This window comes from Macaca thibetana, chromosome 5 (assembly GCF_024542745.1).
Source record: "Macaca thibetana thibetana isolate TM-01 chromosome 5, ASM2454274v1, whole genome shotgun sequence".
NCBI lineage: Eukaryota > Metazoa > Chordata > Mammalia > Primates > Cercopithecidae > Macaca > Macaca thibetana.
The window spans coordinates 144,573,422-144,595,735 of record NC_065582.1 but is presented as its reverse complement, the minus strand read 5'-3'; the positions used below and the strand labels follow the sequence as shown (position 1 = coordinate 144,595,735).

At 41.8% G+C, this 22,314-nt stretch overlaps 1 protein-coding gene across 2 annotated transcripts in view; it reads right to left on the bottom strand.

Annotated features, from left to right (window-relative positions):
- Window positions 1-743: 743 nt before the first annotated feature.
- Window positions 744-22,314, bottom strand: part of BEND4 (BEN domain containing 4) — a 46,590-nt gene continuing 25,019 nt past the window's right edge. The window contains exons 3-5 of one of the 2 annotated variants that reach the window (XM_050791555.1): window positions 15,316-15,407; window positions 9,765-10,005; window positions 744-7,476 (exon numbers count right to left, since the gene is read on the bottom strand). In XM_050791555.1, the coding sequence (XP_050647512.1) occupies window positions 7,259-7,476; window positions 9,765-10,005; window positions 15,316-15,407 (551 nt within the window). In that variant the 3' untranslated portion in view covers window positions 744-7,258. The remainder of the gene's footprint in view (window positions 7,477-9,764; window positions 10,006-15,315; window positions 15,408-22,314) is intronic. The other variant, XM_050791556.1, reaches the window with a different exon arrangement.

Below are 22,314 nucleotides of genomic sequence, written 5' to 3'. Positions count from 1 at the left end.
GTCGAGGATGCAGTGAGCCATGATTGAGCCACTGTGCTTCCGCCTGGGCAACAGAGTGAAACTCTGTCTCAAAACAAAAAACCAAAACAAAAACTCCTATCTTAAAAGTTTTCATCTTCTAGGGCAAAAATAAAACACCTTTATGTTTTCCCTAAAATGAAACAGTGTGTTGTCTTAGCTTGTACTTAGTCTGACTTAACAGTTATTCAATTATGCTGTCTGATAATGATTATGTCAGATTTATATTTTATGTAATAACTAGAAGTGGGAAGTCACAACCATGTCCCCTTATTTAGCCATAGCTATTCTGCCTTTGTACGCAGAACACTGCTCAAAAACCATAAATAATCAGTATCTGTTTATTTTTTAAAGTCATGGGCAGCAGCTATAGGTTTTTTTCTTCCTGGTTAAATGGTACCATGAACAGCAACCAGCAAGCATGTGTGCTTTATGTGTGAATGTATAAAATACTGTATGGAAATCCTCTTGGACTACATGTCACTCTGAGATCGTCACTGGCTGTGCCTTTCATTCACTAGATCAAATGAATTTCTGGATGATCTCCGGTCACTTTCCTGACAAAACTGAGCATCTTTTATTTGGATATTAAGCATATAACATTTTCCTGATGTTCAGAGACAAGCAGAAAGCTCTTAGCGTCAGGGAGAGAAAAGTTATCTATTCAAAGAAACAGAAAAGTATTTACAATGAATTAGAAAGATGCAAAAAGCAAGTTAAAACACTTAACAGAGACTTGACATTTATTGTGCAATTTTATCCCCAACAGAACACGTGGCATTCTAGAGGTATATGAGGTAATAAAATCAACACTCCAATTAGAACACCTGAAATAATTGGCTCTAGTAACAAATGTCTCTTATAATTAAAAATATTGAATGTTTAAAAAACTTTTATAACATTTTAAGTTCCCAAAAGAAATGAGCCTAACACTTAAAAAACAACTTACTCTTCTATATAAATTGTTCACAAAAAAAATCTTGCTATTCTATATTACACTATGCATTTGTAGTTTTATTAACATATCCCTAGTGGGTATTAACTCTACACAGTACAATCAAATAGAAATTATTCATAGAGAATCAACAAGACTCCAACAATAAAAATATCAGGATCAATGGATTTGTCACAGTTTCTCCACAAGTATTCATCATAGAAAATAGAGTAAAGGCAAGTCGGCCCCGGTGTTAGGCTGCTACATGAAGTTCCAGAGAGGAGAGACATAAAGGCAATGCTTAAATTGGGCAGGGTCGGGCTGGACCAGTGACCTTGACAGCTTCATGACCCACCGCTAGCATGCCCTGATCCCAAGAAGCACAAGCCAGGACCCTCATGGCCTTGGCATGCTCTTGAACTTAAACACAGCCAAAGGGATGTGAAAGCCCAAACTACAGGAAAGAATCAACAGATTACTGTATTTTCTTACAAAATTTTCACCACAGTTCTCACAGTGACATCATAAATTAAAACTCTCTCTTCCAAACCAACCAGACTCATCAGCTCTAAAGCTACAAAGACACAAACGTGAAAAGTGAATTGAACATTGGCTACCTGATGCCCTGGTGCTATTTCTAACATCTAGGAGTTCCCAAAGACTCTCACTTCACTGACTTCAAATGTTTGCTTTTGTCTCCCTGCATTTTTGCACTAGGAACCTACGAGATAAAAGTGAACAAACTCCTGATTTTAATTTTAATTCACCTACTTTTTAAAAAAGTTTTCTGCTCTTCATCATAGGATCTTACATAGGCCAAGCCTTATACACAAACCTGGGCGGTTCCCAGAGGACATATAGTTTGTATGTTCCTACTTAAGTGTCGACATACTTTAGAAGTAGTTTTTAGTAATACACAAATATCAACTCTCCCTTGATGGCATAAATAAAACTATAAATCCATTCCAAAGTATTGATGGGCTTTGAGAACTGTGCTGCAACTACTGAGGAAGACTGAACTCATCATTCTGCTTCCTACGCCCAAAGTGATCCTCTTCTTAGCTTGGGCAGTTTCCTTATCAATACAATGGGAATAAGAACAGAAACAGCCTCAAAGGGTAGCTGTGAGGATTAAAATGAGGATGCATTAAAGTACTTATCAAAGTAATTGGCACACAAGAACTCAATAGATAGATATTAACTATAGTTACCACTGTTGTTGCAATTAAGTGGTTCTGAATGGGCCCAGATAGTTTTCCAATGTGGCCAGGATACATCTGGCCACTTGTACTGGCCCGATTACTGCAAGAATAAACAGGTTTTCAAATGAGTCTTACTAGCAGATGTGCTTTCATTCTAATTCGAGGATCTGTGATTCAATAAAAACACAGCCCTTATATTAGACAGCTACAGAGAGTTATGAGGAAAATTAATCTGGTCACCATTACTGCAAAGACTTGGTGATTTAGTGCCTTCAGAAGTCAAATTAACCAAGCTGGTCATTAGATGAGGGAAGTCTCGACCTCTCAGTGCTACCTGTAACTGAACATACTGTGGAGTGTGAAAGTGGTTTCTAATGTGTACACCAATCAGTTAAACTTTTACATTTTACATTTAGAAGACAAATATTGACGGGTTATTATTTTTGCACTCCATGTTGTCTGATGTTAATTCTTCACTCTCCAAAAAAAGAAAAAACAGAAAAAAACAACAACATAAATAAAAGAACCAGTGCCACTGGCTGACAATGTAACTTTGCAGAGGACTATCCATCCGCTGGGTGACATTTTCCTACATTATTCCAAGTGAAGTGGTTATTTTTATCCAGTACTTACATGACTGAAAGAAGCCATCACTATGTTTACAAAAATACATCATAATGATACACACTGCTGTTTAGACACATTTACATTAGAGTTCTGACTCAAGCACTCCATTTGACATGTTTTGCCAAACAGTTTTGGCACGTGTTGCCACATTAAACATACACCAGCAAGACTTGCACCATATGTGCAAAATCATTTTCTATTACATTTCTAAATATCTGTATATATGAGCTGTCAAAAAGTAAGGCAGATATGTACTGTGAAATGACATAGCACTGAATGAGGAAAGTTATACGTTTAAATCTTTTCTAAAATTGAAGTTATTATCCATGGATGAGATTTTTTAAAATAATTGAAATCTAAGAAACTCAGGAGGTAGTTAATGGGTATTAGGTTTAGGTTCTAGAGCATATAGTGAAGGATGGCATCTAAATGAGGGCAATGGATGTCTGCTTTTCTGAACATAGTGCATGTTTCATCTTGATGCTCCATCCATTTTCTGAGAGCAACAGAAGGGAGGCAACAAGCCACTGAGAGTGGCAGGGGAATGTAGGAATCATAAACCCATAGATCCAAAGTCTGGATTATTGCCTAATTTGGGGTAAACATCTGACAGTGCAACAATAGTTACTGGACTTAAAAAAAATCCTATCAACATCAGTTACCACTAGTTGATGGGACACGGAGTAGTTGGATCAAATAAGAAATGTTAATCATTTATCTCTCCCTATAATGCTGAAGGAATCTCTTATGTCAATGTGTCTGCCACTGATGCAGGGATAAGGAACAATGCAGAATACACAATCACCCACTAACTCTATGGCTGTGAAGGAGCTACATATATATCTTGATTCCCCTACCAAAGGAGATGATAGCAACTTTCTGCAAATGCTCTAATATTATCCTTACATTCCTAGTGAAGCTTAATGAAACATAAATGGTAACAGTCACCTAAATGCTGTGGTGGAATGGGGAAAACCAAAAAAATGATGCCCGGGTTCAAGGGCTAGAGGAAATATTTTCAAGTAAATAGGGAAGGTACTTGTAAAATGTTCAAGTAAAACGAGAAAGTACTTGTAAAATTGAAATGGTTACAGTTTTTCTTGAAAGCATTTAACACTAAGGTTAAGCCATAACATTTTGAACAGTGCACCATCAATAATCAGTGAGAAAAGTGACTTCAGAAACGGCTTGCAAAATACTGGTCCCCTCCACAGGCTCCCGGCCTACACTATCCAATACCGATCATTCGAGGGCCATCCTGAGCCTGGCTGGAACTGAGCTTGGGGCTTCAGCTCACTGTGAAAAGCCAACAGGATCTTTGTAACAAGATTTTAATGTGGAAAACACAGGACACCGTCACTTTTGGTAGGTATGGCTCTTCTGATAGCTGGGCTTATGGACCACACGTAGTCACTGACAAAACAGCCACATTTAGTCTTTGTTGTCATGCCAGCCCCGTGACCTCCTCCTCTCACCAGTGAAGCGGGGGCACGGCTGCATCCTGAGCTGTTTTAACTCCATCTATTTTACACCACCAATGCCAACATGACTCGAGAAGGACTCTAAAAGCTGACATGACTAAGTTTCTACTGAGAGCAATCTGTCCATTTGCCAGATAAAGATGTAGAAAATCAAATCAAAATGATAAGCAACACTTCCAAGTCTCCAAGGATTTCAGCTGAAAGGCTCCCAGAGCAATGGCAGCATCCCGTCTTAGTGGGCGAGCTTTTAACTTGGCTACACAGAGGCCCAATGGACCTTTCCAAAAAACAAATGAACATCCTTTGTAGGTCCTGATTTAAAGATCAGGAGACCATGCAGACAACCATCGTGAACTTAGGTACATACTAGCCTTAAAGGTGAAGCTCAAGTGGGAGTGTGGATATGTCCCAAAGAGAGGAGCCAGCAGTGTCCACACTGATGCTGTATCTTAGCCTCAGTGGCTGCCAGTGCCTGCGTCAAACGCTAGGCTTGGCTAAAGGAACCTAGCAGTTACACGAATAGTAGAAGTACAGCGGAACATCTCACTCAGGCAAAAAAGTCATAAGTCCTAGACCCAGGAATTAGAACTGGCTGCATGATGCTGAGTGTGGAGTGTGTCAGCCTTGTGCAAAAGAGATGTCCAACAATTAGTCTCAACTTTCAGAATTTGTTGATGGAGAAAGAGCTGATAGAGAAATGATTAACCTGGTATGGGCATGAGGGAGGAAGAGACCAGGTGTAACTTTGGAACAAACGTGGTGGGCAAGCCTGGGACAGCAGCGTTCTCAGGAGTAACAGTGACAGCCAAACCACAGGCTGCTGTCCCCTGCTCTTGCAGCACTGGTGCAGGTGCGTCATCATGTACGGCCACGGAGCGGGAGTGCAGAAAGTGCTCTTAGCCTCAGCGAAGACCAGCACGACAGGGCTCCAAGATATTTGGATATCAAGAAACGTTCAGGACCTCAAACTTCCAGGAAAATAAGAAGGGCTAGTCTGTTTTTCTTAAAAGCAGTGATCAAATATTGTTGCTACAGAAAAACAGAACAATGTACTCAGCAGTAAGGACAACTTAAGGCCAGTGAAAAATTAAGGTAAGATGGAAAAACAGATGAGGCTATGGTGGTGTTTTTCTTCTAGCAAAGATGTTGTCAAAAAATCATAAAGACAGACACTGACTTCTCAGACCTCTAAAAATGCTTTAAGAGATCTTTCTTCCTTGGAGAGCCAAAGATACTGGTCTCGTGGTTGCCATAAGAACATGGCATTTGCCCATATAATTTCTTTTACTTCCAAATTTTAGCTAATTTTCCCAAGTAGATTGAATATTAGTTCTCCTTATACTGTTGAGTAAATCTGACAAATTTTAATTTTCTCTAAACAGGATTGAAATATTAGTTCCCCCTACATCACTGAAAAAAGCCAGATGACCATCTCCATAAACATTAAACTTTTCAATGGATGAATTCTAGTAATACCAAAAAACCTAATAAGCAAAAGCTACAGAAAGACCTATTTCTAGGACTTTGTATATAGTGAATGCAAACTAAGTATTAAATCTAAAGGATAATTTGTGAGTTTAGGTTGACAAAAATAGCCAAAAAACCCTTTATCAATGGATGCTCATCAACCTGAATCTCCATTCAATTTTCAAAACCCTTGGTCATGTCTGCAGATGATAGTAGCCTTCAATAAATGCTGTCCATTTAGCCCTTTGCTCTACAAAGAATGTAGTAATCTGGACGAGTTTGGTAAAGAAGGCCTGACTCCAAACAGGAAGCCCTCAGAAATGATGATTCCAGCACCTCTATAGCATTTGCCAATATGGAAAGGTTCCAAAGATACCACTAATTTCACATATGGAACTCAACAAATTAACCAGGGGATAGTGAGTGGGAGCAGCACAGTGCTAACTTAGCCATAGCTACAGGGAACATTGGGGAAAAGGAGGCATGGTGGGGATGAAACATTTTCATCAAGGACAATGGGAAACAAGTTCCATACAAATTCTAAAGATCAAATCAGCAGAGAAAGACCCTCACATTTCAGAGCAATTACTGACAAGCCCATTGCATAGTTGTCAGAATGGCCTTGAAGCTGTGTGTATACAATGCCAGAACATCTAGTCAACTCAGCGAATACCATCAGTCACACCCCTTGTTTGGTCTTCAGTGCACCAAACAACTAATTGATTTAAATTTTCATTGTTCTACCCATCACTTTGGCATTGTGTCAACAAAGCCTGATTTAAGGCTATGGAAACTACGGATTTATTAACCTACAAAACCGAGCATTTGAAAATGGTTTTGGATCTTTGGATGTTTCTTGACTAACAATGAAAAATGACTACTGTTTGTAAACTCCAGAGATCAAATAGTGCCTTCCTGATCAACACAGTGGCTTTTAAATAACAGAAAAACAGCTGACCTATAATTAATCAGTCTGTAGATGTTGCCTCTGTTCTCTGGTTTCCTTTTAATAATAGACATTATTAATGTCAAAATGGTGTATGATGTCATCTATCCTATGCCTTTGCCGAGAAATACGAAGTCAGGTCTTTGGAAAACATAAAGACAACTTACTTGAATTAAGAGAATGTTTGCTCCTTGTCCCTTAACACAACTCCATGTCTCCACCTTCTCCCATGGGCAGAAACACTACCCCAGCCTACCTTGGGGACTATCTCTGCCCAGGTAGCAGAGTTTGAGGATTTCAGAAAGGTAACTAGGAGCTCACGTATTTTTTCACCCTCGCCATCTAGCCAGTAATCATTTAAAAATCATAGTTTTTTCCTTTTATAATATTCCAAAAGTCTGTTGCAGGCGCCACAGACTTCCCAAACAACCCTAAAATGGATTTCTATTTGGGTCCTGTGGCAGCTGAGTATGTGCAGAGTATGGCAGAATGACATGCTTTGGACTCTCAGGTGACAGGAACAGGACACTCACAATTGGAACTCTTGAGAGGACCGGCTGCTACAACAGGAAGATTCTGTCCACTAATCCCCAGATCCATCCTGGGAACTTTTATTGAAGACTTCATCCTGAGAAGCCTGGTGATCGATCCCTTCATAAAACGAGCCACCGTTGTGCAGGAAAGTCCCCACTGCCCGCCCCTGTCGGGCGTGCCCGACAGCGTCGCTGAACACTTTGTTTATCTGCTCCTCCGAGGGCATCCACCAATCGGGGTTGGAGGTACAATGCATCCTAATGAATTCTGTAGGAATATACACAACATCAAAAAGAGAGAGAGAGAGAAAAACAGCTGGTTTTTGCAGAAGATGATAGGACAGGCTGCTTAAACTTTAACAGAAGCTCTATAAGAAAAGCTTTATGGGAAATCCAATGCAATGCCATGATGATGTCACTCATTAGACCCAATTTATTCCATACAAATTTTCTTCTCATGTGCAAAAGTAAAAAAAAAAATTGCGTAAGAGGGTAATCCCTCTAAGGAACATTTGCTGTTGAAATAAAAGGTAAATTTGATTTGTAAGGCATGGGATGCACCACGTCTGGTATAAGCAAGGAGTAGATTTCAAAACCCAAGTTGTTACCTGCTCACATTTTGAGAATGTTACTATCTCCAGAAGCACAACAAGTATCATTAGCATGGTATTCTTTAACCAGCTACTAATTTGAAGATGGAATACAATAAAACAAGAGTCTTAATGACTGAGGAGGTGCCTAAGTGTTAGTTCAGAGAAGGTACCCATGTTCTTAGAATGTCGTGTGATTAGCTATACTCACTTCCGAAAATGTCATTTCTATACATGGGCTGGCAAATATTTTTTACATGCTATCTCCTCCAAATATTTAATTTTACCACAAAGCAATTAACATGCCCGGAAGAGTGAACTGTTTCAGCTGCCTCCAACATGGACAATCACCATATCTTGCCTATGTATTCCCCACCCAAAAGCTGGATGGAGGTCCATGCATTGTGGCCCTAAGTGAAAAATGAGCTGGAGACGGCAGTCTCTGGTTAGGCAGCCTGGGCTGCATCAGACATCAGTGTGACAGTGGCTCCTGCAGTGCTTCCAGAGCAGCAGCACGAGTTTTCTGGGATGTATTTTAATCCATCACTTCCACTGACTTGCTACAGAAATATAAAATGTTGTGTAAGAATTTCTGGAAAACAATACAGCGATGAGACCCCTTATTTGACTCCTTTATAAGTCTAAAGGCAACTCCCTTGAGTACACACATACAGGGCACAGTCAAGCCCCCAAGCTCAACACTGCCTCTTGGTGAGTAACTCCATCATCTCTGATGATGTCAGGGAATACAGAAAACTGTAGCTAGTTTGGCAGGACAGACCCTGGAAATTTCTACCACCTAGTCACTCTGAGTAAGTGGAATATTCAGACCGACTAATAGGAGGTGTGCTGGAGCACTTGTGCCTAGTAAACACAGGCATTTTCATCTCAGGTGCTTTCCTGAATCGTGGGCCATGTGTGCATAAATCCCTAAGGTTGTCTTGAGCATGCCTGCCCCATCCCTTCTGAATCAGAATCTCTGGGGGCAGGGCTAGGGAATCTCAGCTGCTAACCAATACTACGTATGCATCCTAGGCACATAATGTCACTGTACGCATCTCAGAAGGGAGTGCAGAAGTATTCTTTCATATAACCAGGGCCTTAGCAGTGATAATCCAGCTTTTTTTTTTACTGTGATTTCCTCACCAGGAAAAATTTTTATCCCTATTTAGAGTAAATCAATATTAAGTCTTTCTAGTCAATAAAACTGCCATTGAATTGTATAGGCTAATACTGAGCTTTTTGATATGGATTTTTCAGGTGTGAACAATGTTTTGTTGGCACTATAACACTTCTATTTTTCTAGGTCTGTATTTGCACTTGCTGAATCAACTGGATACCTCCTGATTCCTCCTTCCCACCCCTCTGCCTGGCCTACAATAGTGCAGATCAACTGCAAAGTAATCAGCTATTAATACTGCTGAAGTCATATTATCTCCGCAGTACATTTAATAGAAACTTTTTTTTTTTAACCAAAAGAAAAATGTTTTACTGGGCAAGGTATATTTTAGCATTAAGGAGAATTAATCCTAAACAAATTTAAGGAGTTGGGCCAAGTATTCTTGAGAAGGTACTAGAAGGGGACACAAACTAGAACTGGAAATGAGGTAACATTTTACCCATTACAAAAAATTTCCACGCCTTCCCTTCCTCTGTGTGTTCCCCTATGCTCCAGTTTTGCTGGAGGTGGCCTTCTCTGGCAGCAAAGAAAATCTGAATTTGAAGCGTGAAACATGAGGTGTTATGCGATGCTTATGTACCACTAAGTGAGAACAACAATGCTAAGGCAAACGGAGGTTTTTAAAAGAGCTTCTCAATACTGAGTAGATGGGCCACATGAAGCCTAGACGTTCTCAGCAGAAAGAAATCAAAATACAGTAAGGCTGAACACTTGTACGGGGAGAGCCACAGCCAATGCGGTGAAATGAGATCACAGATGGTGACACTGAGCGGAAGGATGCAGTACCTCGGAGGCATGTTACTTTAACTGGATCCAGAGGGCGTCTTTCGGGACCTGTCTCTCCTGACTGCACTGACCTTTTCCTTTTCCCAAGGCCGCATGAGTACTTAAGCTCATCGGTTGTGAAAACAAATCTGATGAGGTATCGAAGGAGCCGTCTCCCATCTTTCTTTGAAGAATTTACAGCCTCATCCCACTGTTTGCTCGTTATGTAGACAGGATAGTTGTTCAACAGCTGCTTGCTTCCCTGAAAAAGCGAAATATTTTCTCATTACCCACCGAGTCAGCCAGCCAGAAGCAGAAGTGATCTCCATTTCAAAGGCAAACACGCTTTTTAACCAAATGGCTATGCTGACAATGAACCAGGTATTGAAGTGCGCAAGTAATTGCTCAGACTCAGAAGGGGCACTTTTCAAATTACATTTGCATTTTCTGTAACAAGAGCCAATGAGGTATAATGAACACCTTTGAAAGGGGAGCTATTTATAACTTACATTTTAACAGGTAGGTTCAAACGTGTCAAGATCCAATGACAGGGAACACTATTTAAATCTAACCTGTAACTTTCCTTTTCAATCTATTAAACTATGCAAAACTTTGAAGAGTGTGATCAAACAGGTCCTTCATTTTTTGGTTACTTTTAAGTAGTTTTCGAAATGATGCTGGTGATCTATTTTAATAAGGTATTACTTATGTTTAACGCACCCAACACCTGGTAGTCACTGCATTAAAATAGAAACAACATTAAAAAGCAAATTTTAAGAAGGGAGAATTGTGGAAACCGAAAAAAGAAATCACTAATAATCATGCAAAACAGGTTTCCTCAAATTATAGCTTCTGCAAATGCCACTATGTCAACTCAAAATTTTTCTTACTTTTCACCTTCATAATTTATGTCTGCTATAAAATTCCCGGGCTAAATAGCTGCAGTGGGACTAATTACGGGAATTTCTGTAACATTTATAAGCCATGTTTAATCAATTGCACCTACACAACCATTACTTTAGTTCTGGTTGTCCATAAAATTCTACAGTCCAGGACAAATTAATTAACCCATGATCTTAGTTTTAATGTACTCCTTCCCCAGTAATTAAGGTGTACAAAACAAAGAAGGGAAAACTCATTCATTTTTACAACTTGGCAAATTTACTACAGGTTATAAATTTGGCACCATTTGGATCTGATAGGGTTTTATTTCAAAAAGTGCCCTGCTTAGTTAAACACTGAGAAGGGGAAATGGCATAGGAACCAACAAGAGGGAGGCAGCCCGATGCGGCTGGGAAACTGGCACCGAGTTCTGCGCGTGGAGACTCACCATGGCAGCACTCATACGCTCCTCAACGAGCAACAATGTGATGTGGCCTCCTTTCCTAAGGAAGGCAGCTGAGGCACCTATGTGCTCTGAATTTACAGTCAGGCTGGGTTTGAACTGAATCTTGGTTCTGTGTCTTATTAGACTAACTTGAGCAAGTTACTTCAAGTTGTTGGATCAGTTTCCCTATCTACACAACTGAAAGGAACTGAATTATCATGAGTACAAGATGTGACTATTTGGGAGCATGAGCCCAGCCTTGGCTGGGTACAGTGGAGGACCCTGCGTATAAGAGACAATCAAAAGATGGGCAGGGGCCCAGAGCTCCCAAAAAGTCCTTCAGCCCCGGTTGCTGTTTCCTGGCAGGAGGTGAGAGACGGAGGTCTGAATCAAGTCTGTGCAGGGCAGAGGGAGGTGGGGGTGAAAGTTGTCGAATCGAGGAGGCCAGGCAACCAATTCCATGGGCCAGGGTGTATGTACGGGAGACTGAGGAAGCAAGATGATCTCCAGGTCAAACAGTGATGTCTTTCACAAAAATGAGGAACAGAGGCTTTGGTTGGGAGGAAAGCGGCAGCAGGGAAAATAAATCCATTGCTTCCCACGCACTGAGAGGAAAGGTCTCCTAAGGGCTCTGAATGGTTGACCCCTCGGCCCTCAGGGAGGCTGGGTGGGAGGTGGTGGCGGGGGCGTGAAATCTGGGGGCTGGCTGACTCAAAACCACTCACTGTGTCACCAGCACTTTCATGGAGGAAGCTTAATAAACGTCCCGATGTATTGAGCAACAGATGACCAGCCCGAAGCGCCTGCCCCAAGCACTTTGCACACTTCCCTCCTTTCTCCTCACAGGTGGAGGTACTAGGTCTACTCCACAGCTGGGCTCTGGGTTCAGCCTTGGGCAGGTGACTTTTCTAAACTTCACTCCTTTCTGTTAAAATACAGATGACAATCCCAGCTTGGTGGTTTGTGGCGAGCAGTCCAGCCGTCTCCCACTAGAAGATAAGCTTATGAGAGCTGGAACTGTTACCTGTTTATTCTACGCCAGACTCTCAGGGTGGAGTACAGCGCCTGACACAATGCAGGTGCAATAAACATTTGCTGAACGGCTGATGCAGTGGAGCACAGGCCTCTGTGGCTGGCACACAGCAGACACCCAGTAATGGTGGCTACAATGAAGAATTCTTACTTTTTTTTTAACCACTGAATATAAATTCGCAAAAGTAAAGAACTTTAAGGAGAGCAACACAGATGAGGAGCCACTAAAAAGGAGACTTCTACCATCCTTAATTTAAAAAACAAGACTTCCACCATCCTCTTAGTTATGGTCCCTGTAAATACTCATCAGCCTTAGAAAAGACTGTCTAGCTGCTTTTTAAGCTGTTTATTTAACACCATATAATTTTTAAAAGCTGTTTTGCTCAGGCGAGTGAGCTCACCCGGTAAGCCAGGATTACAGCTCTGTTTTACCAAGGAGGTCAAATCCCTTTCCAAGGCGGCTTCACAACTCAAAGGGATGGGGCTGGGGATGCCATCCCCGAGTTCAGGGTTCACCCTGTACGCAATGCTTTGCTGTGCCCCTGAAACCGGTCTATTTCAAGATGGGACAGACTAGTGATCTGGCAGCTGACAATCCAGGAAAGGAGCTTTCCCAAAAACTTTGAAAAAATCCACTGAATGCAGTAGCTCTGCATAAAATGTTGGTCTCATAAAATGTAGGAATACCATTTGGAGGTAATTTTTATCAAGAAAAAGGGAAAGAAAGAGAAAGTAATCTATAGCCCAAAGCACAACTCAGAATGCTCTCCGGGTTATGGATGAGATTTATAAACCTGTTTTAGCATAGTTAATAGAAGTAAAATGTGATAAATAAAAAAAATGAGAAAATGCTCGTGTGCCTGAAATGACAATAAAAATAGTACAGTCATAATGATGATGAGTCATAAAGTTTAAGTAGTCCTATCCAGAGGAAACGTAGATATTTCCCCTATCTTCTTATTTTTGTAGAATTCTTGTTGTATATTTTTTTCAATTAGCCACCCACAGGTTATTAAACATTGACCTATTGTTGAGTCACTGAAAAAAAACAAAATCAATCACCCTTAATGGGTTACTTGAGTCATGATCAAATGGAAGACATAGGTGTACATTTACTATTAAGCAAGGTAACTAGCTCTGAATTACACTTATGAACAGTGTGCCACACAGGCACAAAGCAGGGGTGTGGCAGTCAGGGAGAGCTTCTTGGAGGAAGTGGGCTTTTCAGTTGTGTTTTTTGTATGACAGTAATGTCAAGTTAGGAAATATGGATTTAATTCTAGGGAGCAAAGGATTTTAAGTATACATTTACTTTGGATCTGTAATTCAGGGGGAAAAAAAAAAACTTTCCAGTGTGGAGAATGGAGAAGAAAGAAGCTGCTGCAATAGTCAGGTGAGACAGTCGACCTAAGAAAAGAGAGACAACTCAACATAGCTGTAGAATTCTTAGACGTAGGAAATGAGGGGGTCAGTGATGTGTCAAAACTTTTACCTGGGGTTGGTGGCACCTTTATTGAAAACTGGAGGAACTGCAGATGGGTATTCAGAATAGGTGCGGTGAGATCAAGCAGTGTATGGGCAAACCACTGTGGGCCAGGCAGTTGGCACGGTGGTCTACAATGAAGCCACCGGGACTGGTGCTCTAGGTATGCATGTGGGACTTGTTAACACACATCTAGTGAATGTTATAAGAAACACAACTGGACCTAGGCTCATGCCTGTAATCCCAACACTTTGGGAGGCTGAGGCAGGAGATTCACTTGAGCTCAGGAGTTCAAGACCAGCCTGGGCAACATAGTGAGACCCTGTCTCTATAAAAACTAAAAGTTAGCTGGGCATGGTGGTACACACCTGTAGTCTCGGCTATTTGCGGGGCTGAGGTGGGAGGATCACCTGAGCCTGGGAGGTAGAGGATGCAGTGAGTCATGATCATGCCACTGTACTCCAGCCTGGGCAAGAAAGCGAGGCCCTGTCTCAAAAATAAATAAATAAATAAATAAATAAGAAACATAGCTGATGAGAAAAGGCAGTAGAGAGTGAGAGAAAAAGACAAAGCATGAACTCTGGAGAACAGTGGATGGAAAAACTCATGAAGGCGTCATAGGAAGAGGAGCAAGGAACCAGGAGAAAGTACTAACACTAAGGCTAAGGGCAAGAGAGAGCACAGAGGAGGAGAGGTGAGGGCGTGGGGTGACCAGAGTGGAAAAAGTGTCACAGGACCAGACAACTGGAGAGTCACCAGGGGCTTCTTGCAGAAAACTCTGGTAGTGGTGGAAGTGAAGCCAGATTACAGGGGGGAAGAGCAAATGGAAATTAAGAGAGAGAAGATAAAGAATATAGACCTGCTTTTCAAATGTTTAATCATTAGAAAAAAATGAGGTCACCATTCAGCAATCATGAATCGAGTGTCTTCTAGGACACTAGAGATGAGACCCGGGCCGAACTTTCGAGGAGCAAGATGTGCTGTAGTGCAGAATGAAGGTGCTGACCCAGGATGCTTTGGGAGCCTGGAAGAAGATGGAAGTAGAAAGGAGGGCAATGATGGCGGAAGAGGAGAAGAATCCAAGGAAGGCTTATTTTTAGGCTGGGGGAAACCTCAGAGCTTCCCCAGGGGATTCTTGTGGGGACTGTCCACGGTTCTCAAGTCTTGTATGAAAGTCATATATTCAAAACTGAGTCTTGAACATCTTATAAGTATATACCATCTTTATTACTATTAAAACACATAATGTCTTCTATAGATTGGGAGAGACTGTGGTTTCTTCCACTGAAACCCAGATGAAAAAAATAACCCATATCCAGAGGCCCTGACGTCTGGAAAATGCCTATCTACACACTGGAGAATCGTGCCCAGTTTGTGAGGTGCCCAGAGTGGGGGGCATGTGGAACACAGGCTCTGTCTGAGGGAATGACAAGTTGGTGTCTCTCATTTCAGGCATCTCTGTGCAAACAGAATGGTGGAAAAATTGCCCATGCTATTTAAATTGTCATTACCTCTGTCTTTCCCCACTCAGTACGAAGCTGAATCTCTGTAGATAAATACATGTGTCATCTTTCTCCACAAATTACATACTTACAGGTAACAGACCGGTAAACCTCAGTCAAAAACTATTTTGCTAGCCATTCTGTTCTGGTATACACTGGTAAATTATCAAGAGACTTCATCTTAAGGGAATCCCAAATGGAACATTTATCTTTTCCCTAGAGACCTACCTCAGTTGGCTGGTCGGCTGGCTGTGGTATCAGGAGTTGGTTGTGGTGCTGCAGAACCGTCTTCAAGTAATCTAAAACAGTCTGGCAGGGCACTGGGTGGAAGAAATAGCAACAATTACACATTGGCTTTCCTGTAACATAAACATAAATAAATATTTTTAATTTTTTTTTTTTTTTTAAACAGAGGTCTTACTGGCACCCACACTGGAGTGCAGTACGGTGATCTCAGCTCACTGCAACCTTGAACTCTTGGGCTTAAGTGATTCTCCCACTTCAGCCTCCCCAGTAGCTGGGACTACAGGTGATCACCACTGCACCCCGTTAATCATGTTAATTTTTTTGCAGAGACAGGGTCTTGCTATGTTGCCCAGGATGGTCTTGAGCTCCTGGCCTCCTCCTGCTTTGGCCTCCCAAAGTGCTGGGTTTATAGGCACGAGCCACCGCACCCGGCCTCTAAAAAGATTTTTGATGCAAACTTCTAAAAAAAAAATATTTTCTAAAGGAAATAGAATCTTCTTTCATTTGACATCCGTAGTTATTTCAGTTTGTAAATACAGAACAGATGCTATAGTTTGAAAAGAATTTTTAGGTTCAGCACAATTCACTGAGAACTTTCAAGTCAAACTTACTCCAAGATGAATTTGGGTCAACAATCATGATCACAAAGAACCCACAGAAGAGACATGTCTTGACTTATTTGACTCAGGTTGTAGCAGTAGCACCCAATGATGCTTTTTAAAATTAAAGTACTGAAAACTAAGGTTTTGCTAATTACTAATCAATAATATAACTGTTTCTAATGACGGATTCATTCCTAGTTCTTCAGTAAGCAGAATTCCATACAATTAGACTTGCTTCTCAATGCATACACACTTGGCCACACAGTTCTTCCCTAAGTGTCCCAAAGAAGCTCAACTGATTTTATCCCTTTATATATTTCACTATTACACTATTTTTTGAGGCTTAGTCTTATAGACTCCTTGAATAATCAAAATAAAAGTGAATAGATATTAACCCAACATAGAGCATGACTTTTTTTTGTACCACTACATAAATAATGCCTACATCTTAAGATTTATATTAGAACCCTTTCAGGAGTAGTAACTAATTGCCTTTAAAGGTCTTGGTAGCTTAGTTAATAACCTAATTTATATGAATTGTTGCCACTGTTTTTTTTTTTTTTTTTGAGGCGGAGTCTGGCTCTGTCGCCCAGGCTGGAGTGCAGTGGCCGGACCTCAGCTCACTGCAAGCTCTGCCTCCCGGGTTTACGCCGTTCTCCTGCCTCAGCTTCCGGAGTAGGTGGGACTACAGACACCCGCCACCTCACCCGGCTAGTTTTTTGTATTTCTTAGTAGAGATGGGGTTTCACAGTGTTAGCCAGGATGGTCTCGATCTCCTGACCTTGTGATCCGCCCGTCTCGGCCTCCCAAAGTGCTGGGATTACAGGCTTGAGCCACCGCGCCCGGCCGCCACTGTATTTCTTAGCTGTGTGTTTTCTTAAGATGTTCTTGTCACATTCAAAAAAATAATAAATATTTAACCTAAGCCCTAATTTTAAAGTATCACCACCGAGCTTTCTAAATTTCGTTTTTCTCACGATTTTTTTAAGATAGCAAACAGGAATTATCATTTTATGCAGTGTAATATAACAACAGCCTTGGATTTTTTAGGTGACATCACAATGTAACATAAATCAAAAACTACTTCAACATCCTTTTGAAGATTTTGAGTAACAGGAAGTAGGAGTAGGTTAGAAAATTTTTCTTCTTGCCAAAAAAGCATTTTCTTAAAATAGTCATCATCCTTACAGACCTCGGCTGGAGCCACTTGTGAACAGTTATATGAATATATTCTCCAAATTGAAGAAGCACTTGCTGAACAATAAGAGGTCAACCAAAATAAGTCACATGTGTATCAGTTAGAGGTAGGCCTGTTATTAAACCAAAGTTTAATAAAACCTGTCAAATGCCCCTAATTTCACCAGCTTCTTAAAAGTCCAGCCCTTTTTACTGATGCCACAGCGAGGAAGAATGTGTCTCCTGACACTGAGCATTAATTGCTGGAAAAAACCCTAAGTTTCGAGAAATAAATGGAGACAGGAAACAGGTCTGCATTTTAGTTCCAGGTTTTTCACTGACTGTATGACTTTGGGGACTTCATTTACTTTCTACGTAGGAATCTCTTCTACACAGGGCTGGGTATGAGGCTCCAAAGCAGCATTCTGTTCTTCACAGTTTATGGTTAGAATAAAACACAAGGGTACATATGTCACTGCTTTGTCAAGCGACATGTGCAAGGCACTACCTTGGATTTTGCTTGGAAGTTTTAGAGAAATTGTAAAGACTCATTGACTGATCAGGATTTGAATGAACTTTTTTTTGCCTCACCCATATTTTAGAGTCATTAAGATGTTGCCAGGCACGGTGGCTCACGCCTATAATCCCAAAATTTGGGAGGCAAAGGTAGGAGGATCGCTTGCACCCACGAGACTGAGACCAGTCTGGGAAACATAGCAAAAACACATCTCTACAAAACAATCAAGCCATTAGCTGGGTGTGGTGACCTGTGCCTGTAATCCCAGCTACCCAGAGTAAGCTGGGAGGATCACTTGAGTCCAGCATTTCAGGGGCTGCAACAAGCCATGACTGTGCCACCGCACTCCAGCTTGGGCAACAAAGCAACACTCGCTCTCTAAAACAAACAAACAAAAACATGTGTATGAAAAATTTTTTATGATAAGAGTCATTCATGACAAATCCACAGCCAGTATCATATTGAATGTGCAAAAGCTGGAAGCACTCCCCTTGAAAACCGCACGAAACAAGGATGTCCTCTCTCACCACTCCTATTCAACATAGTATTGAAAGTTCTGGGCCAGGGGTTGTGGCTCACGCCTGTAATCCCAGCACTCTGCGAGGCCAAGGCGGGCAGATCACGAGCTCAGATCAAGACCATCCTGGCTAACATGGTGAAACCCCATCTCTACTAAAAAACACAAAAAATTAGCGGGGTGTGGTGGCGGGCGCCTGTAGTCCCAGCTACTCGGGAAGCTGAAGCAGGAGAATGGTGATAACCCAGAAGGCAGAGCTTGCAGTGAGCTGAGATCGCACCACTGGACTCCAGCCTGGGCAATAGCGCAAGACTGTCTCAAAAAAAAAATATAATAAGTTCTGGCCAGGGCAATCAGGCAAGAGAAAGAAACAAAGGGTATTCGAGGCCTGGCGCGGTGGCTCATGCCTGTATTTCCAGCACTTTGGGAGGCCAAGGCAAGCGGATCATGAGGTTAGGAGACCAAGACCATCCTGCCTAACACGGTGACACCCCGTCTCTACTAAAAATACAAAAAATTAGCCAGGCATGGTGGCAAGTGCCTGTAGTCCCAGCTACTCGGGAGGCTGAGGCAGGAGAAAGGTGTGAACCCAGGAGGTGGCTTGCAGTGAGCTGAGATCCTGCCACTGCACTCCTGCCTGGGCGACAGAGCAAAACTCCATCTCCAAAAAAAAAAAAAAAAAAAAAAAGGTATTCAAATAGGAAGACAGGAAGCCAAACTGTCTCTGTTTGCAAATGACATGATCCTGTATCTAGAAAATCCCACTGTCTCAGCCCAAAAGCTTCTTAAGCTGATAAGAAACTTCAGCAAAGTCTCAGGACACAAAATCAATGTGCAAAAATCAAACAAGCATTCCTATATACCAACAACAGGCAAGCAGAGAGCCAAATTATGAGTGAAATCCCATTCACAATTGCCATAAAGAGAATAAAATAGCAAGGAATACAACTAACAAGGGAAGTGAAGGACCTCTTCAAGAAGAACTACAAACCACTGCTTAAGAAAATCAGAGAGGACACAAACAAACGGAAACACTATTCCATGCTCATGGATAGGAAGAATCAATATCATGAAAATGGCCATACTGCCCAAAGTAATTTATAGATTCAAATATTACCATTAACCTACCATTGACATTCTTCACAGAATTAGAAAAAACTACTTTCAAATTCTTATGGAACATAAACACAAAAGCCCATATAGCCAAGAGAATCTAAGCAAAAAGAACACAGCTGGAGGCTACAGTAAGCAAAACAGCATGGTACTGGTACAAAAACAGACACACAGACCAACGGGACAGAATAGAGAACTCACAAATAAGACTGCACATCTACAACCATCTGATTTCCGACAAACCTGACAAAAACAAGCAATGGGGAAAGGATTCCGACAAACCTGACAAAAACAAGCAATGGGGAAAGGAATGGGGAATCCTTTCCCCATTCCTTGTTCCTGGGAGAACTGGCTAGCCATATGCAAAAAATTGAAACTCTACCCCTTCTTTATACCTTATACAAAAATTAACTCAAAGTGGATTAAAGACTTAAATTAACTCAAGATGGATTAAAGACTTAAATGTAAAACCCAAAACTATAAAAATCCTAGAGGAAAATCTATGCAATACCATTCAGGACATAGGCACGAGCAAAGATTTCATGATGAAAATGTCAAAAGCAATTGCAACGAAAGCAAAAATTGACAAATAGGATCCAAGTAAAAGCTTCTGCACAGCAAAAGAAACTATCATCAGAGGGGGCAGAGCAAGATGGCTGAATAGGAACAGCTCCAGTCTCCAGCTCCCAGCGCAAGCAACACAGAAGACAGGTGATTTCTGCATTTTCAACTGAGGTAACAGGTTCATCTCACTAGGGAGTGCCGGACAATCAGTGCTGGTCAGCTGCTGCAGCCCGACCAGCAAGAGCTGAAGCAGGGCGAGGCATCGCCTCACCTGGGAAGCACAAGGGGGAAGGGAATCCTTTTTCCTAGCCAGGGGAACTGAGACACACAACACCTGGAAAATCAGGTAGCTCCCACCCCAATATTGCACTTTACCAAGGGTCTTAGCAAACAGCACACCAGGAGATTATACCCCACACCTGGCCGGGAGGGTCTTACGCCCCCGGAGCCTCCCTCATTGCTAGCACAGCAGTCTGTGATCTAAGGGCAAGGCAGCAGCAAGGCTGGGGGAGGGGCGCCCGCCATTGCTGAGGCTTAAGTAGGTAAACAAAGCCTCTGGGAAGCTCGAACTGGGTGGAGCCCACAGCAGCTCAAGGAGGCCTGCCTGTCTCTGTAGACTCCACCTCTGGGGACAGGGCACAGCTAAACAACAACAACAAAAAGCAGCAGAAACCTCTGCAGACGCAAACAACCCTGTCTGACAGCTTTGAAGAGAGCAGTGGATTTCCCAACACGGAGGTTGAGATCTGAGAACGGACAGACTGCTTGCTCAAGTGGCTCCCTGACCCCTGAGTAGCCTAACTGGGAGACATCCCCCACTACCGGCAGACTGACACACCACACCTCACACGGCGGGGTATACCCTTGAGACGAAGCTTCCAAAGCAAGAATCAGACAGGTACACTCGCTGTTCAGCAATATTCTATCTTCTGCAGCCTCTGCTGCTGATACCCAGGCAAACAGGGTCTGGAGTGGACCTCAAGCAATCTCCAACAGATCTACAGCTGAGGGTCCTGACTGTTAGAAGGAAAACTAACAAACAGGAAGGACACCCACACCAAAACCCCATCAGCACGTCACCATCATCAAAGACCAAAGGCAGATAAAACCACAAAGATGGGGAAAAAGCAGGGCAGAAAAGCTGGAAATTCAAAAAATAAGAGCGCATCTCCCCCTCCAAAGGAATGCAGCTCATCGCCAGCAACGGATAAAAGCTGGACGGAGAATGACTTTGACGAGTTGAGAGAAGAAGGCTTCAGTCCATCAAACTTCTCAGAGCTACAAGACGAATTACGTACCCAGCACAAAGAAACTAAAAATCTTGAAAAAAGAATGGAAGAATGGATAACTAGAATAATCAATGCAGAGAAGGCCATAAACGAACTGACAGAGATAAAAACCATGACACGAGAAATACGTGACAAATGCACAAGCTTCAGTAACTGACTCAATCAACTGGAAGAAAGAGTATCAGTGATTGAGGATCAAATGAATGAAATGAAGCGAGAAGAGAAGTCTAAAGAAAAAAGAGAAAAAGAAATGAACAAAGGCTTCAAGAAGTATGGTATTATGTGAAAAGACCAAATCTACATCTGATTGGGGTGCCTGAAAGTGAGGGGGAAAATGGAACCAAGTTGGAAAATGCTCTTCAGGATATCATCCAGGAGAACTTCCCCAACCTAGTAAGGCAGCCAACATTCAAATTCAGGAAATACAGAGACCACCACAAAGACACTCCTCGAGAAGAGCAACTCCAAGGCACATAATTGTCAGATTCACCAAAGTTGAAATGAAGGAAAAACTGTTAAGGACAGCCAGAGAGAAAGGTCAGGTTACCCACAAAAGGAAGCCCATCAGACTAAGAGCAGATCTCTCGGCAGAAACTCTGCAAGCCAGAAGAGAGTGGGGGCCAATATTCAACATTCTTAAAGAATTTTCAATCCAGAATTTCATATCCAGCCAAACTAAGTCTCATAAGTGAAGGAGAAATAAAATCCTTTACAGATAAGCAAATGCTTAGAGATTTTGTCACCACCAGGCCTGCCTTACAAGAGACCCTGAAGGAAGCACTAAACATGGAAAGGAACAACCGGTACCAGCCATTGCAAAAACATGCCAAAATGTAAAGACCATCAATGCTAGAAAGAAACTGCATCAACTAATGAGCAAAATAAACAGTTAATATCATAATGACAGATTCAAGTTCACATATAACAATATTAATCTTAAATGTAAATGGACTAAATGCTCCAATTAAAAGACACAGACTGGCAAACTGGATAAAGAGTCAAGACCCATCAGTTTGCTGTATTCAGGAGACCCATCTCACATGCAGAGACACACATAGGCTCAAAATAAAGGGATGGAGGAAGATCTACCAAGCAAATGGAGAACAAAAAAAAGCAGGGGTTGCAATCCTAGTCTCTGATAAAACAGACTTTAAACCATCAAAGATCAAAAGAGACAAAGAATGCCATTACATAATGGTAAAG